Raw genomic sequence first — 18814 nt, 5'->3', positions numbered from 1 at the left:
TGCTGCTAATGTATTGTTGTGTGAAACAAGGTCATGGCTGCAATTAACATGTTATTCAAATAGCAGCTTTTCATGCAGCTTTTACTCAATACAAGCTTCACTTATATTTGTGCATCACCTATTTGAAAAGTCACTTTTTCAGATTGCATGGAACTTAGCCTTGCTTCAGATGGAGTGGGTTTACTTCTAAAGGGACATTTTCCCTAATATTTAACCAGCCCTCTTGTTAGGTAAATGGTTTTGTGTTTAGCTCAATAAATCTGAATTTAAATCCCGTTATGTCTGTTTTGAGCCATCTCCACAGAGTGATGAGGTTATTATTGTCCTGATGTATCTCATTAGGCCACACTGAAATGTCTTACAAGGCTTACTTATCCTCACTTTGTGGTCCCTTTGATAATAAGCATCGACTCCATCGGTATTTCTCATTGCACTCACCCTCTCCATCTTTCCCATCTGTCTCACTACCTGTTGTTCTTCCTCCTCGTTTTTTTGTTTTCCTGTGGTGACATTTGTGGGGGTGATTATAGATGTTTGGCCCATTCCTGAAGAGCCATGTGTCACCAGAGTTACTTTCATTTGACTGACTGTCCATGAAATGTCAGACGGCAGTACAGATGAATAGGTGGTTGAGTGTTAGAGGCCCAGAGAGACAATCGTTCACTCTGTTGAACCCAAAACAGCCAAGCTTCATTGGTCTATGACAGCCCCCCCCCCCCCCCCCACCACCACCACCACCACCCCCCCACCCCACCCCAACAAATGGCACTCTACAACCTCTATATTTCTGTAGGGCATCATTATTTATGTCCTCTGTTATAACACATGCATTATGGATTCTGAAGCTTTTTACTGTGGCGCTTGTCACTGCATTGTAAAAGTTTATTTCTTTATATCCCTACATGTTGTAGTGGTACTAAATATGAGTGGAAGGACTGATTTATGACTGAATCGTATATAATGCACATAAATAGTGTTTGGAGGTGCAAAAACTCAAAATTAGGTTTTTCTTTTTTGAGTTAAAAGCACCTAAAATACCCAGATATTTTTTATGTATAAAATGTTGCTTTTGAACGCCATTTTGCATTTTCTTTCTTATTCAGGCTTTTTGAATATAGACCACAATAACCTGCTAAAGCCAGAAGCTTACTGGGCTGCTACAAATTTGCAAGGGGCATCATTTTCTTGATATGCTCATGTTGCAAGGCCTCACTCTCATGTTGGACATTTGTCTTATTCATAAAATTTACAGGTTAAAAGTTTTCAGCTGAATACACCTGCCTCAAATTCATCTCAAGCATGTTTCTACTGCAAGCTTTCATACAAAGCCTTAGTAAATGCAGACATATCTGTGAGCCTAGAAGCCAAAAGCATTCACCCCAGTCCTTCAGGTCCTTGAAAAACTGTAGCTGAAGAGGTAGCCTGAGTGGAGTCCAACCTGCGCTGATTGTGTTGAGAAGGCACACTGCATCCTTCTGCATGTCTGCTCGGTCTCTGCCAACGTTGGGCTTCTTACAAATTTAGTCCTGGGCTGGAGAGATTCCCAACATTCAAATAGTATAACTGTAGCAACATGTTCATGAAAAATGTGCACCAGGTTTAAGTGATATATCTATTTAGTTTAGCGATTGTCTTTGGACATCCCAAAATAATTCTTGCAAAATTCACAACAACATGTAGGATTCCTGGATTGTTTCGACCCAAATTCACAGAGTTTGATAGAAATTTACATTTTCACACACTGAACGTAATTCTTCAGTTACACAACCATAAATATTCACTGTTTCCACACAATTTAAAACATCCATTTTGTTGCCAAATGTTGCACCTTAATAAAATTGCAATTTAAAGGGACAATGTGTAAAAACAATCCGACTCTTTAGCACCACACAGTTCAGAGTAGGAATTGCTGCTCAAGCAGTCACATGGATCTGAAGGCAATGTGTCATTGTGATTGTACTCACTCAGCTGCAGGGAGAGGGAGACACTGTAGCACGGACACCTACTTCTGGGGTCACACACATAAAACACCACATGCCAACTTTCAACCATCTGCAATTTAATTACTGTTTCTGCTGCTCTGCTGCTTCCTGCATTCACTGTCTCTCTCAGGGAATGGAGAGTCCTCTGTTTGTGTTCTGTGAATATAAGTAGAAGGGCTCTGATCCGTCATTTGCAACAGTTGTGTCTTCTTGCTCTGCTGCTGCTGCTTCCACCGATTCTTTCACTTCTGCTGCTTCGACAGCGTCTTCTGCATCACTCATGGTTGTGCACGTGCCACTACAGTCATCGCCGACTTCAAGCTTGCAATTCAGAGATCCCATGCTGTTGGACCAAGGCATGTGAAGGAGCAGATTTTCCCCAAACCAGCAAGGCAGCCTCGGAGAGAACCGGCGCCATGCCTCGCAAAACACTTACAGGGAGAAGGAGAACTTTCATATCATCATGTACTTCCGAAACAGCTCTAGTTTTTCAAGATGGTGCATGTCTATAGGTCCTTGACAACAGTTTATGTACAGTATTTCACAATGTACATTTTCAAGCAAATAGGAATACTTAGACTATATGTTGGTGATAAACATTAATAAAAAAAGACAAGTTTATGAATGGATACACAGAATTTGGTAGCAAACTACTACACACTGAGTATTTAAGAGGAGTTTAATGTTTAAACAAAAAAAGTAAGAGTTAAAGTAGCTGTCCGTGGTGCTGAAACTCCCATAGCTAACAAAAAGGTTCAATAACACCAATATTTTTCTACGTTTTAGGATATGGTTTCAGTTTGAGTTTATAATTTTAACTTATTGACATTAGAAAACCTGAATTCAAATGCATAAGATAAAAGGTACAGAACCTTTCTGAGAAACCTAAACCATACCCCAAAAGTGCCGTTTTTGTTTTCTTATTGAGTAGTAAATAATAAACTCCTTGTTGTTTGTTTGCATTAGAGAATGTTTACTAAAAAACAAAGCAATATAGTTCAACAAATCTCACTCCTGGGAGAAGTGGTAATATACTGAGTGTTTGCTGGTGGGTGTCGGGCATAAAAGCTGTAGGTTTTTGGATTCATATCAGATGCTTCTGTTTTATGTTTCATTAAAGTAAATGTCTTTGTTTTATGTAAATATTTTGGAAGAGAATAAAACTGATTTTAAAAAACTAAATGCGTCATACTCACAGCTTTATGGTTCTGTCTTTTTGTAGACTTTCTATTTAAGGGGTTAAGGCACAAAATGGTATTTTAAAAGAGCATAAGATTGATTTTATATGAAATGACTTTGATTAAATCACATGAGCATTGGTTAGTAAATGTAAGTCAGCTCAAAAATATCAAACATCAAGATTCTTTCTGTATTACATTTCTGTTCTCAGATTTTTGTTATATCAGAGACTCCTGACATAAAATGGCATTACCAATGACCAGATGTTACAAACAGTTTAGTACTAATATCTCTTTAGAGCTTGTTTTGAATTCCTGTCAAAGGCAGGTCAGTGCTGCCTTTATCACAAATATATTTGTCCTCAGCTAGTCTCTTCATCTCTATAAATATAACTAGAGAGACCTGGCTGGATCTCCTGTGATGGGATGGGATGACCCTGACCATAAACTGACCTCTCATGCCTGACCTGTGTGTTAGCATTTGGGATTTGCACAGGCACACGTGTAGGAAAAAAGAGGATGGCTCTGTGTGTTTGAGCATATGTGTGGGAGGGAAGAAGGGCAGATGGAGAAATATAAAAGATAAATTTAAAAAAGCTTCTGCCTGCTCTACATCTGCTGAGAAAATCTCTCCCCCCTCCACTGAGCTCGTTCTTGATGTGTATCCATCTTCTTCCCTCCACATCGTCATGCACTGACAGGAACTCTGCCTTCATTCAGACAACTCTTATCTCATGCATCCAACTGTGGACCTATCCTGATGCTATTTAGTGCAGCTTTCTTTTGTCTTTAATGTGCAAGAGTCCTTATTTCTGTGTTGCAATGAGTCAGAGATGGTATCATCATCAGAGACAGGCCAGCTTGACTAAATGGGAGTGTCAAATTGACTGTAGTATTAGTGGAGAAGAGCCACTATCAGATGCTCTGATAGGATACCATTAAAGAAAGCTTGCAAATAAATATGATTAGCTTTTTCGGTCCTCCTAATGGAAACATCTCCTGAAGAGGGGAGGGAGATGAAATGTTTTGTAGTGATAGGACTTGTTTTATAGCTGATGGGATTGTTACGGCTTAATTTGGGTAGAAAGGCTATTAAAGTTCTTAGGAGGTACGATGAATGTTCTCTGTAAATATGCTCTCATTTATGGTTGTGGTCCAGTAGTTCGCTGTGTGTGGGCTGGGTTTCACTTTGTTGATGTGAAAACCACCCTCCTCCTGAATGGTTTCATACCAGGCTTGTTTTTGCAGAAATCTGTGACTAATGAGCATAAGGTTTCTTCTCCCTTTTCATCTCCTCTCTCCAAAATTTGCCCATTAGTGTGTGTGTGTGTGTGTGTGTGTGTGTGTGTGTGTGTGTGTGTGTGTGTGTGTGTGTGTGTGTGTGTGTGTGTGTGTGTGTGTGCGTGTGCGTGTGCGTGCATGTGTGTGTGCGTGCGTGCATAGTTCATGTGTGCGTGTGTGTTGCCGTTTTACCTTTTCCAACAAACAGCGACAGAAGTCCCTCATTAGGCAATAAAACCGCTCTTGTGAGCACATCTTCTGGTGGGTTTTGTTCGTGTTTTGGAGTCTTTGGTGCCGTTTGCCAAGTCCTTAAATAACAACCAGCATCAACGTGTGTGTGATTTGTCAAAGTGGACTAGATTGATGATTGCTATTAGGTGCAATTTATTTATTTATTTATTTGGGGGGGGGGGGGGGGGGCTATTCAAACTTGAAGTACCGGTACTTTCAAAGCATTGATATGGCTCATCCTCCTGTTTAATGACAGAAAACCTAACCCTCATTTTGTTAAATGTTGCTGTTGAACACTCTGCTTCAACAAAACGATCATTAATTCATCAGCGCTCATTTGTCAGGCTTTCTGCTCCTGCTTAATTTGTTATTTCATTAAACCAAAACATAACCTTTTAAGAGTTTTTATTTTTCAAAGTTGTGATGGAATTTAATAGAATTCCTTCTTGGTGGGTCTGACGGCCCGTATGTTCTCAAGTCCTGCAGCAGCAACAAGTTATATGCATTCTGCTACATCTTTGAAGGCCTATAATAAAGTAAATGCATCTGCAGACCTCTTCCAAATGTTATTCTCTCACTTTGTTTTTAGTATCTCTTTGAACATGCCAACAAAACAGCAGTTAGAATGGATTTAAGAGACTTAAGAGGAGAGCTAAGAACAGCTGTACCTGCTTGAGTTGATATGGTATGGTTACTCTAAAATGATGTAGCAGACACTCTAATCCAAATTGACTAGCTCACATCGGTTACAGCTAATTTTGCTTCTCTAAAAAGTAAAATAATCTTAGTTTTGCTCATATAATTACATGATTTTGGCACATGAAAGCACATTTTTGTGTTACAAGCTCTTTCATCATTTAGTTCCACTGTTACCGCACTTGGAGATGATTTGTATTGATGTATAATTGATCTATAATGTATTGATTCCTTGATGTGGCATTTTCATTTTGATTCTTTATCAGTGTTCTGTTTCATGATTAAAAAGAAATATCCCTTTTGTTTAACTATTAATGCAAAATAATTTGAGGCTTGCATGAGAAAAGAAGTGTTTCTAGGGCAGAATAACTAAATATGTAGTCTTTAAAAACAAGTTTTGTTGTTGCCAATTGAAGATAATTAAACTTTTATCAGGACAAAAGGAGTTTAGTTATCATTAAATCATGAGAAAAATAATTTATTATCTGGAGATAAAGTAATGGAAACACAATTTGGTAACACTTTACAATAAGGGTTGTTTTATTAATATTACTTAGAGCATTTTTAGTGCAATAAGCAAAGGATCACTTTATTAACATTCCTGATTTTGTTAAGTGTCCTTAAGGTAAGGACAAAAGGCCAAGGGGAAGTGTTTGCTTAGTAATAAATTACCTAATATTAACATTAATATTAAGCAGTTGTTAAAGCCATACTATGCAACATTTTCATATTTTAAATCATTTTTTCAGCCAGTATGTGCTAACATGACCCTTTGCATAGTTAATGAAACTTAAATGGTAGAAGAAAGTAGTAGAGTGTGGAAAGTAGTCAGTGTGTCCTCCAGCAGTCTAAGCCTATAGCAGCATAACTCCAGAGATAACTCTGGATAACCTAGCCTTTGGATGGAGGCAGGGCAAGGGAGAGCCATCTTTACCGACTGTACAGTCCACCTCCCTCTACTCCCCCACTTGTCCAGATCGAGGCTAACATCAGATTTTAACTATAGGCCCTATCAAATAAAAATGTTTTAAGCCTAGTCTTGAAAGTAGACAAGGTGTCTGCCTCACGGACTAAAGCTGGGTGGGAGTTGGTTCCACAAGAGAGGAGCCTGATAGATAAAAGATCTGCCTCCCATCCTATTTTTAGACATTCTGGGAACCACCAGTAAACATGCAGTCTGAGAGCTAAGTGCTCTGTTAGGAACATATGGAACAATCAGGTCACTGGTGTATGAGGGAGCTTGATTATTAAGAGTGTAGCGGAATACAGTTGGTATATTCTTACACTTTATTAAGGTACAGAGATTAATCTTACCTTAGAATCAGAAGAGGTTGTTTTTACCACAGGGAATTTTATTCAAACACTTTGTATTGACTTAGAGACAAGAAAAGAGAAATATGGGACGTTTAGGAATATTTATTTTTATAATTATTCGAAACAATCACCAGGACTAACTCTCTAATGATGGATGAATATGGATTTGGATGCTGAAGTGTTGGTGTGTGTGTGTCAGTTCAGAATCTCCATCTGGTGCGAGGCGAGTCTGAGGACAAGATGTTGTTTTGACTAACTAACCACGAGGGACTTCAGGAGGAAGAGACATGAAACGCCATCTATGCCGAACTACGTACCTTCGGAGACTCCCGTGTATGATCCGGAATGCCAGGTCCTCGGACCCTCCTTTGGTGCTGGAACTGATAGCACAGCGTCTGCAGCATGACAAACCAGTCTACGGATCGACTCCCGGTAGCAACGGCAGGTGTCAGCGTCACGTAGAGAGTTCAGCTTTTATTCTGAAGGAACCGTCGTCTTGTTGGTAAAACGACAGAATTTTCCAGCTTGACAGTTCTCAGCTTAAAAGTAGAAAATACAGCTGGCCAGTCTGCACTTCACTTAGCGATGATGGATTTGAGAGCTGGTCGAGTCCTTGGTTGGAACTGCGTCGAACCAAGTTGAACTACGTTGAATGCTTTGTTGGAACTGACCTAAAATGGCGTTGTTCTGTTTCATTAACTTAGTTGTTTATAATTCTTAGCAAATCAGAGTGGACAAATTAAGTAAACACCACAGAACTCTCCAATCCAATCCAATCCAATTTTATTTATAAAGCGCATTCACAAGGCATTACAACCAAACAAGGCGCTGTACACTAAAAATGTTAGATTAATTAAACCGGCGTTATATAAACATGTCGAACACAGATAAAAGATAAAAAGGAAATACAACAAAAATACCAAAAATAACAGCTAAAAATCAATAAGACACAGGGTGAATAAAAATTTGAAAAAACATTTTACAAAGAACCTCAATAATACGGAAGTCGATAATTGTGGAGTCCATTTTTAAACAGTGCAGATGTCAGTGAGGTTCATAATTATGTTGTATCAGCTAGGTTGAAGTAGTGAGTTTTCAGGCGTGATTTAAAAATGCTAGCTGTTGGTGCTTGCCTCACTAGCAGTGGTAATGCGTTCCACAGCTTCGGTGCACAGACAGAGAAAGCCCTCTCTCCACGGCTTTTTAAACGTGCATTGGGAACAGCTAGGAGGAGCTTATCTTCAGACCTGAGAGCACGTGGCAGGTTGTAGTAATGGACAAGTTCACACAGATATGGAGGAGCTTGATGGTTCAAGGATTTGTAAGTGAGAAGCATAATTTTGAAGTTTATCCTGAACTGCACGGGCAACCAGTGGAGAGATTTCAGAATTGGAGAAATGTGTTGTCTTCTGTCAGCTCCAGTCAGCAACAGAGAGGAAATCCTGATTGGATGAGTGAACAATGTGTCATGTGTTTATCTTATGTGGATAAGAATGTCTAGCTCAGTTAGTCATGTTATTCATTAAAACACATAAATCATAACATTGTGATTTCACAGATCAGTCACCTGATTATTATTGACCAACAGTTGTTTTGATTAGCTTTATTAGAAATAAAGTTCTTTGATTAACTAATGAAAAGCGTTCTTCGTCCTTCTTCTGTCTTCTTTGCTAGAATGTAAACAACAGAAGCAAGCGCACGACCTTGGCAATTTATGCACGCTGTCACTGTGTCAAAGGGCAGCTGTTAAGGGCAGAAATGGCATATTCATAACGCTACAAGAGCTTTACATGTGAGAAGGAGGATCTGAAAATCTATTCTGAATTTAAGAGGCAGCCAATGTAGGGAAACTATGACAAGAGAGATATGTTCTCCCTTTTTAATTCTCATCAGAACTCTAGCTGCAGCGTTTTGGACAAGGTGAAGCAAGCCAAAACTGCCTAGTATATCTTTAATAATAATGAGTAATAATATGAATTATTATAAATTAAGGTTTAAAAAAGTTATAGTTAATGGAATATTTGCTTTACTGATAAGACATTTTAATTATACTTTAAAAAGTATTAAACAACTGCCGAGAATTTGCTTCCAAATGTCTTGTATTTTCTTTTTTCTAATTTACAGAACGTGGGTGTGATTCCTGTAGGTTTATAGAGCAGCTTACTTTAACTTATCTGTAAATCTACATTTCCGTAATGTTTTCACTCCACATCACTCAGGTTTTACTCTCTCTGACACTTCGGCGTTGCTTTCTGCTTGGGTTAATGGGACCAGACGTGGAAGAGCCAGATTCCTGCGCAGCAATCTGTTGCTGTCGTTCTTGGTTTGCCCGTGGAACATTTACCTTCAGTCTCTTTCCAAAAGCAAACTGTTTCTATGACTCATTATCTTCTCATCCAAGAAAAGCTGTTATTTCGACACCAACGTGTGCGCAGTTAGATTTTTTAATAACAACATTTATAAGGAGAAGCATAAATGACAGGTCATCTGTAAACAGTAAAGCAGTTTTTCATGAACGGTTCCAATGAAAGGAGTTATTTGCCCTTCTGGATGATTAGTCTCTATATAATTACTGTTCAGTGTTTAGAGACTGTTTGTTATGGGTTTATTTGTTAGCTAAGTTGAGTCGGCTGTAATAAATTCAGCTGAACCTTTTTCTTAAGAAGGAAACAAGAACAAATGGCCTGCTCTTTTTCTCATGAATAAGACATGAAGACTATTAGAAATAAAGGCTGTTTTTCTAAACTTCACGTGCGCTCGTTCTGCTTTTGGACTTCCTGTCTTCTCAGTTGCTGATGCACGTGTCCTCCTTGGAGAACTAAATAGTAGTGATGTTGGTATTGTAATTGTGTTGTCTGGCTTTGAGCTAAAGGTGGAAAAATTTCTTTGACTTGCAAATATTTTAGACATAATTGGGATAAATGGCTTATGGGAAATATCCCTGCATGGCATTCAGAGCATCCTCCTTGTTCTCCTCTGTAAAGGTTAACACTGTCTGCTCTTAGTGAGGGAGTCAGTGGACATAACTGTGTCTTTTGGTGACAGAGAAGGGTTGGTGGTATTCCTCCCTGTTTTACTCAGACGGAGGGGGGACTATGAGTCAAGAAGTCGGATTTTATTCAGGTGGGGAATCAAACATGCAGCGAAGAGAATTTTTTAAGTTTGGGCAAAGGAAGTTTGCAACAAATCGAAATGATTAATGTAGCTGGGTTGGCTGTTTGTGTCTCCATTAAAATATCTCTCCTTTCTCCTCATCTCACAGGTACGGAGACATGGTCCCCAAGACAATTGCAGGGAAGATCTTTGGTTCAATCTGCTCTCTGAGCGGGGTCCTGGTAATTGCCCTCCCTGTCCCTGTCATTGTGTCCAACTTCAGCCGCATCTATCACCAGAATCAGAGAGCAGACAAACGACGGGCACAGAAGGTTCAGGTAAGCGCCGTTTTATTTCACGATGGGCCTCAGACCAGCAGGGAATGCTGATGTTTCTCTCCACCGTTGGGAGAGAATATCAGAATAAAACTATTAACATTAGATTTAAATTAATAACAGACCTGAAGCAGCTGCTCTTTCCTGTCAGCTTTTAAAGCATTTACAAGGAACACTTGAAACATTTCAATATGGTGCAAAAGTTCATTTATTTCAGCAATTCAACTTAAAAGGGAAAGCTAATGTATGTCTATTTTTAGCCTTTATTTGTTAATGATGAAAGCATTGTACTGGTCTGTCGTAGTGAAGAGGAAGCTGAGTCAGATCGATCTACGTTCCTACCCTCACCTATGGTCAGCCATCCTCCGGAGTTGAGGATGGGCACACTCTAAGAGATAAGGAGAGAAGCTCAGTCATCTGGGAGGGGCTCAGAGTAGATCCGCTGCTCCTCTACATTGAGATGAGCCAGTTGAGGTGGCTCAGGCATCTGGTTAGGCTGCCTAATGGATACCTCCCTGGTGAGGTTTTCCAGGCACTTCCAACTGGGAGGAGACCTAAAGGAAGGCTCAGGACATGCTGGAGGAACTATGTCTCTCGTCTGGCCAAGGAATGCTTTGGGATTCTCCCGGAGGTGGTGGCCCAAGTTGCTAGGGAGAGGGAAGTCTGGGACTCTATGCTCAGACCTAACCCTGGATAAGCAGACAAAAATAGGTGGATTGATGGATGTTGATTTGTTATAATTGTGAAGATTATGGTTTATGAAAACCTCAAATAAAAAATCTCAGGCAATTAGAATATTAAAAACTAACTTTAACCCACTTCAATATTCTCGGCTTCTCTTCTAGGCTCAGCCTTCAATCTAAGATGAATTACTGAAATAAATAGACTCTTGAATAATGTTCATATTTTTTGAGTTTCACTTGTACTTTAAGCTGCTTAGTGTCAATCTGAGTGATCTTTTCAGGTTACTCACCCCAAAAATGTTAATTAATAATTATTAAAATATCAGTGCATCATCTGGTCACACTTTTCACAAATTGACATGACACACACACACACACACACACACACACACACACACACACATTTCTTTTAAGGATTTTCTGGCGGTAACAGAACCAAGCTGCCCTGGAAGGTGAGCTGAGGTCTTAGATAGTCATTGGCCTCATCAGAAATTCTACTTCTGATTCACCAATTCTACCTTTTTGTAACCTCTATATGCTGCTGCCTTCAAAGGTTGATCTGAAAGGACCTAAGGTTGAAAATGTGTGCCAAATAGACCTGTTTCAACATCTTCAGAGGTCTTACTGCATTGCTCAATCAGCCTGTAGAAATCTTTCCCTCAGGAGCCACAGGGCTTTGAAATAAATCGGTGCAAAAGGAAACATGACTACAATCATGGCTGTGTGTTCAACAGCAAAAGGTACTGGCTCTGTGCTCTTAGATGACTCCTCTGTGGAGTCTTTTTTCTTTGTCCTGATCTCATAACAGGTGACTCTTCATTGGCTGATGTCTGCACAGATCATGATCTTGCTTCTGCACTTACTGAAGCCAGATTCATTAATGCCAATGACATCATTCTTAAATGTCTAATTTGGACTTTTGGACTGCTTCTCAACAATGGCTACAGACCAACAGCTCTGGGAGGAACTGGAATTGTGTTTATTTATTTTTATTTCCACTGACTCAAAGCCAAAAAATGACAGAAGTACCACAGTAACTGAATCAGTTTTTGAACTTTTTTCATTTACGGTAACTGTTAAATCTTAACCTTGTACGGGTCGAGAGGTAGTTAGGATGCCTCCTGAGTGTTTCCCTGGTGAGGCTTGTCCAACTGGGAGGAGACCTAAAGGAAGACTCAGTACACGCTTAAGGGACTATGTTTCTCAGATGGCCAGGGAACGCCTTAGGATTCCCCAAAGGAGCAGGCTCAAGTGGCTGGGGAGAGGGAAGTTTGGGCCTCCATGCTTAGGCTACTGCCCCCGCGACCCCCGATAAGCAACCGAAAATGGATGGATGGAACCTTAACTTTGTGCACTGCTCAGTGTTAAAGTCAGACACCTAAACAAAGTTACGTTTGAGTATTTATTATGCAGTTGTTATTTTACGTAATAATACGTTTAAATTGAATTGTGCAACAGTCTGAATCGAGCATTTTTCCATCTATTTGCTATCAGATGCTAATGCACGAAATAGAGGTAGAAGACTATTTTCACATTCAGCCTGCATGTTAAACTCAGAGTAACTGATTGTTTTCAAAGATAATAACTTTAAAACAGTTGGTCAGTAAACCTGCTCTTTAAAATTCCTATGGAAAATTCTAGAAGCCAAAGTTACTCTGAGGTATTAATATTCCCAGAGCAGATATGCAATGCCATAGGTTACTCTTGGGTATGCCACTCAGGAGAATCTTCTATAGATGTCCAAACCGTCTCAGTTGCTTTCTTTCTCTCTTAAACTAAATCCAACAGTTTCCAGGATTATCTTATTCCATCCACTGGCGTCCATTCTCCCGTTCATGCAGTCACTTCCTCAGGAGCGCATAGTTAGAACAAATTGACTGGAAAATTGAAACCTTTGCCTTGGATTACACATTTTATGGTCAAATCTGTGGGATTAAGTAAATCTTACAATTATTCATAAAGAGATTACCTGCTTGTGAAATTCCACTAACACCTAATAGAAAAGATAAGCATGAGCCAAAAGGATTTTCCCTCATCGGGTATCATTTGATTATTTCTATAATGTGTGTTAAAGAGACTTAGTGAAGCCAACAGCTGATCAGGAAATAACAGCAAACTCGAACATATGAATTTAAGTCTCTTATTTAAAATCTGACAGAAACAGGATTTTACCTCGAATTTCTTGTCATCAGAAGAAGAAAAAAATATATATTCTTCAATAGATTCAGATGTACAAAAACTAGATTGTTTATTCCTCCAAATCTTTTAATTTTTCTGCATGTTTAAATATAAAAGTCTTGTATGAAATATTGGGTATCCCTGGAAAAAACTAGATGCTTTTAATCATTCAACCTTATTTCAGCTTCAACAATAAAATCATATTAGTAATAAAATGAGCCGTTTCAATGTGTTTTTATTTAAAGTGGTAAAATTATTTCTTTCTGGACAATAAATATCCCAAATTTCAAAGTTTCCTTTTAGATCACTTTGGCTGCATCCCAGATCTGAACAGTAGCATCAGCTGGCACACATATAAAACTCAACTGGTAATCATAGTTTGAGGGCAAGACTGACACTTTTTGTCCTCCTAAGATAGATTGTGTGCTTGCTCAGAGCTGGCAGATATGCACACAATGGCACATATTTTCAGAGTCCATTCCTTTCTCTCATCACTGTCTTTCACACCTCTCCTCGCGAGGCATTTTTCACTTGCTCTTTTCTTCTCTATTCTTTTTTTTTGTTGCTTACACTCCGTCTCTCATCCATGCTCCTCTGCCTCCGTCTAATGCTACAACCCCCGCCTTTGCCCCAACTCTGTCTCACCTTTCCTATGATTAATGCCATCCATCTCTGAGCATGTTCTCCAGTCGCAGTTTAAATCTGCTTAAAGTCCCACAACTGTGCCCTGACCGCCGCCAAGCCTTAACTAGCCGTAACCTTGTCTGCCGAGCAAGAATCTTTTTGTAACACAGCCAAATGTGCGGGGAGGAGCAGACACAAGAGAGAGGCGCCCGAAGGAGGATTGGAAAGTTGGGGTAATTGTTTGGATGGAAAACGAGATAAAGAGTAAAGATGGGGGGTAGAGGAGAAGTGAGGAGAAGGTGACAGAGAAAGGCATGAGAGGAAGAGTGAGCAAAGGAAGCAGCAGAAGCGGAGAGAGGAGGTAGAGCTGGAGGCGATGTGTGTCCTGATGTTGTGCTCCTTCCTGAAATAGCTCTGATGAGGTGCTGGCTGGAAGGAGAGGGTATGTCCTGTTTGTTTGTATGTTTATGTGCAGCTGTTAATTTAAAAACCACATCTGTGTGGATGTTCATATGTCCGTGTTCAGCGTGCACAGTGTTTTGTTTTGTTTTACCCTTGCTCTGCCTCACCTCGGTGTTTTTACTATAACTTTTGTACAAAGCTCAGAAGATTTCTCAGCACCAGGATCGAACCCTTCATTAACCAGATGTAAACGACTCTCATCAGGACCTCAGAGCGTCTGCAGCTTGCCTGCAGTGATGTCAGCGATTTATTCAGATAACCAATTATTTGCTTTTCCATCTTTCATACCACCGTGACCAAATGACCTTATCACTGGCTCCATGATTATTCCACACCTGGATGCTTTGATCCTCAAAAGAGTTATTACAGAGGTTAAATGAGGATTTAAGTGTCATGGATAATGATAAATTTGCAAACAATCCCCATCTCACCCTGAGCAGGTGGTCTCATACCTCCTAGCTCTGGTCTTTTACAAGAAGCCTGAAGCTTGAGAGTTCTGCGCAGTATTCTTGTATTGCTAGAACTGCACTTTTCTGGACTGACTTTTAGTTAGTCTGACTGAGACAAATTTGTAAACCTGGTCAGAACTGATCTCAGCTTCTCCTTACTGATGTTGTTCAGAGTGCTACCTACAGCAAGTATTCGTTCACCATTTTTCCACAGAACCTCACTTCAGATGATCGAAAGATTTCTGCAAAATTGCAAATAGTGAAAAGGTAACACGTAATTGCTGGTAGTATTTTCTGAGCTTAACTTATGTTTATTTGTAGAAATGAAACTGATGTCTCAGTATGGCTGTGCAGTGGCGCAGTGGTTAGAGCTGTTGCCTTGCAGCAAGAAGGTCCTGGGTTCGCTTCCCAGCCTGGGATCTTTCTGCATGGAGTTTGCATGTTCTCCCTGTGCATGCGTGGGTTCTCTCCGGGTGCTCCGGCTTCCTCCCACAGCCCAAAAACATGACTGTTTGGTTGATTGGTCTGTCTAAATTGTCCTTAGGTGTGAGTGTGTGTGTGTGCATGATTGTTTGTCCTGTGTGTCTCTGTGTTGCACTGCGATGGACTGGCACTCTGTCCAGGGTGTACCCCACCTGATTGCCCATTAACCGCTGGAGATAGGCACCAGCAACCCCCCCCCCCTCCCCCCCAACACACACACACACACACACACCCGTGACCCTGCGTGGACGTAGCGGGTTCAGAAAATGGATGGATGTCTCAGTTTGATTGTTCGGACTGCTTCGGCATGACGTCAGTTCATTCTGACTTTATTTTGGGGGAGTTTGCTAGCAGAGGAGAATCTGCTGCAGTATAAAGGCGGTAATCTCAGAGCTGTAACCTTCTCTGCTTTTTCACTTCTAATGACACCTGGGATTTTTTTAATGCCTCGGCTTAACCACAAATTACTCAGGCATGCCATTGTCTTTATTACTATCCTCTGCAGAACATGTAGTGTGCTTTAATGCTCAGTAACCTGAATGACGTATGACCTTCCCTGCCATTAAACCAACCATTTGCAAGTGTCTCCAGTCATTTAGCAAAGCAAAGCATCATTTGCTCAGCACTTATTACCAACAAGTGGTTATGGTTCGCTGAAATTGTATGCCGCCTCAGGTCATTTTGGAGAATTAGGCTCTGTTCAGCTGTGAGTATAACAGGATTGCAAAATCAGATAGCCTTTCACAAAAGAGAAATGACAAGACGAGAACAGATGGTGCAAAAGATTGGAGGAGTTATTGAAGGTAGGTTGTGAAATGTTAGTCTCCCTGCATTGTTCATCCTCTCCTCCATCTCCATCCTATCCCTTTTTTTTTCTTTTTCTTTTCTTCCCATCGTCTTCCTCCTAACCTGTTCCTAAAACTTCTGAATGTTAAGATCACTGAGTTTTTTTTTCAGTATCCAAAATATTGGCTAACCAAGATAGAAAGTAACAGAAAAAACAGCAAAGATATGTTTCATTTCCCATCACCCCTTTCAACTTTTCGACTCTCTTTTGCTAAAATGGTCTTCTTTCCTTTCCTTCAGAAAGCCAAAAACATGGGCATGACCTTTTTCTCTCAGGTTTTTGGCCTTTTGGACAATCGATAAAGTTGTCTGTGTTTTGCAGTAAGGTTGACCAAAAACGAGAAACAGAAGGGTGCTGACAGGGTTCTTTACTGAAGAGGGGGTCAAGAGGAACAACAACAAAAATAGAAATCAGAGCCAGCAGAAAGAGACATGCTTTTATCTGTAAAAAATTCAAAAGTAAGGCTAATCCAGGCTTAGAAAAGGTATTTTATCTCTTAGTCGTAGGTTCAGCTGTCTTTACTTCGGGCCTGAAGGACTTGATTTCCTCACAATCAATTTTGTCATTGTCCAGACTTTGCTTCCTTCCTCCCAGAAGGATTTTCAGCCAGACAGTTTTAGCAGGTTTCTCCTTCCTTTTCCCTCTGGCCCTCGTGTTGTTTGTCTCTTATTCACTTTACGCGTGTCTTATCGTACTGCAACACACCTCAAAAGGAGGTGAGTGTGGCAGAGTTGTCAGCCTGTATGAAAGCTGCTTTTGTAGATGAGTGGCAGCTTCCAAACAAAAATAACCCCTTATGAGTGGAAGTGTGTTTCCTCATCAGATGGTCTCTTCTTCCACGTGTCTGGTTGTAAGGCAGGCCCGAGGCAGAACCTAATCTGGTCTCAAAGCTTGATTTCTCCACTTTTTCCTCAGCTAGATTCTCTAAAGTGAGCCTAGCGCTGCTGTAACTAACAAAATGCTTTTATTTTGAACTAACAAAACTTTCTGGCTGTCCTCAGAGGAGTGTGGCATCGATGCTGAGGGAAAATGTACAGTTTTTTAATCATTTGAGAATATGCCAGGTCAGATCCCAAAGCTGGCAGCAAATCAGGCTCTGATTAAGCATTTGGCCTGGCTCACATCCTATAGCTATAAGCTTTAAGGAGTGATGGAAAATGGGAGGGAGACGACAAACAACAAGGAATAAAAGCTGATTGGATTTGTTTGTTTGTGACTTCTAAGGAAGTTTTGGATGGATGTCCAGACTTGGTCAGCAGATGCTACAACGTGAGTTTTACCAACGCTTCCACTTTTTACGACATAAATTATTTAATTACACTTCAATTAATTTCCAGAAAATTAAGTTCTGTACATAACAGAAACAGTTAAAGTGACATAGTGTTTTTTCTCTGGCGATAGGGGGCAGCACATACCTAAATCATAGCAAGCAAGCAGTTATTTTGTGCACGAGTAAAACCTTACCAACGGATGGCCATTAGGGTCAAAAATCCCTTTCATCCCTGGCAACGAGCAAGGAGGTAAATGTGTAAAACAACGTTCATGAATGGTGAAAGTTTTGTAACCGTTTGTTACAATTCAGTAAATGCATTTTGTCCTCATGGGCTCCCATAGAAGGAAATATGGCATCCCCCAGTGACTTAGACCTGCTCCCATGTATTTCAGACCAGAATTTTATGGTTATATGTTACAAAACCGCTAATATTTAACAACTGGGCATCATTTAATTCATTTTCAACAACATTTCGATGGATATTTCCAGAGATTAACGGTAAAATAACTACACATTGTTTCTTTAATGTGCTATTAGGACACATATAGAAACATTTTCTGGTTTTTAAATGTTTAATCTCTTCATATTGCTATCATAATACTCATATTTTAGTTGTTACATTAATACAGGTCATTGGAGTCACAAGAATTACTGATCCACCTTCATGTGGGTTTTATGGGTTCTTGAAAGTCCCACAAATGTCCAACTCATGATAGAAATAGAATAAGCCAAGTAACATGTATTTAGTTCCCGACAAAACTTTCCTAAACTTGGCAGGAAGCAAACGGAGACTGGGGAGGAGGGTAGTAAAGCCTGTTTCCAGTTAATTAATGATACGGTCATTTAAAGTCTGTAAATATACGTGGTTCTGTTTTAGAGTTTGTTTTCAATGACATAAACTATCCTTGGCTTAAAAACTGTTGCACAGGGTTGTTTACTTGGACCCCAGCTGGTGCACAGCCGGCCAGCTGGGATCCAATCAAACAGACATTGACGAGGCCCTCCAGGCAAAAAAAGAAAAGAATAAGTAGTGCTTCTCATTTCCCCTCAAAAGTACTTGTTTTTTCTTTTACTTGTACTAATATAAACACCCACTAATTCATCTAGTTTCTATTTATTTAATTTTGACTCACAAAAATATTAATGAGACATCAGTAAAGACTAACGATATTTAACCTTCAATCATATTTTTAATCATAAGCTTTCCAGGCTTAGTATCTTTAGATTTTCATTTCTGATTTATTTTCCATGAAGACGTTCTGCTGTCTGGATCAGGACGATCTCTGGGATTCAGCAAAGAGACTGATTTTGAATGAGTTTGCTTCAGATTGACCCTCCACTGTGAGTGTGGGCAGGCCTCAGATGGTCGGTATGATTGATGGTGCACTGATAGTGAATAACATAGAAATGGTTAGGATTTAAAAACAAAAAATCTATACGAATGGATCGTAAAATGCTTTTTCTACTTATTTATGTTCTAATAGGAATCCACAGTAGTTCATCCAACACCAGACATTTTTAGCTTTAAAATAATTGAAAACAGTCATAAAATTATTAAAAGTATCTGTTTGATAGCTGATAAGCATAATTTATGTACTTCAACCAACAGTAGTCAGAATCATAAGTTTCTGAGACTTTTATTTTGAAGGTCAAAAGCTGAAAAGTTTGGGAATTACTGCAATAGATGCAGAGTTTCATTCAAGTG

The 18814-nt window shown here is 39.8% G+C and overlaps 1 protein-coding gene across 1 annotated transcript in view; it reads left to right on the top strand.

Moving 5' to 3' along the window:
- Positions 1 to 18814, top strand: part of kcnd3 (potassium voltage-gated channel, Shal-related subfamily, member 3) — a 166399-nt gene that overhangs the window by 129412 nt on the left and 18173 nt on the right. The window contains exon 4 of the mRNA XM_015968024.3: positions 9945 to 10113. Within this exon, the coding sequence (XP_015823510.3) occupies positions 9945 to 10113 (169 nt within the window). The remainder of the gene's footprint in view (positions 1 to 9944; positions 10114 to 18814) is intronic.

This window comes from Nothobranchius furzeri, chromosome 15 (assembly GCF_043380555.1).
Source record: "Nothobranchius furzeri strain GRZ-AD chromosome 15, NfurGRZ-RIMD1, whole genome shotgun sequence".
In the NCBI taxonomy this organism is placed as follows: domain Eukaryota; kingdom Metazoa; phylum Chordata; class Actinopteri; order Cyprinodontiformes; family Nothobranchiidae; genus Nothobranchius; species Nothobranchius furzeri.
The sequence above is the reverse complement of the archived record's forward strand: the minus strand, read 5'-3'. Positions and strand labels throughout refer to the sequence as shown.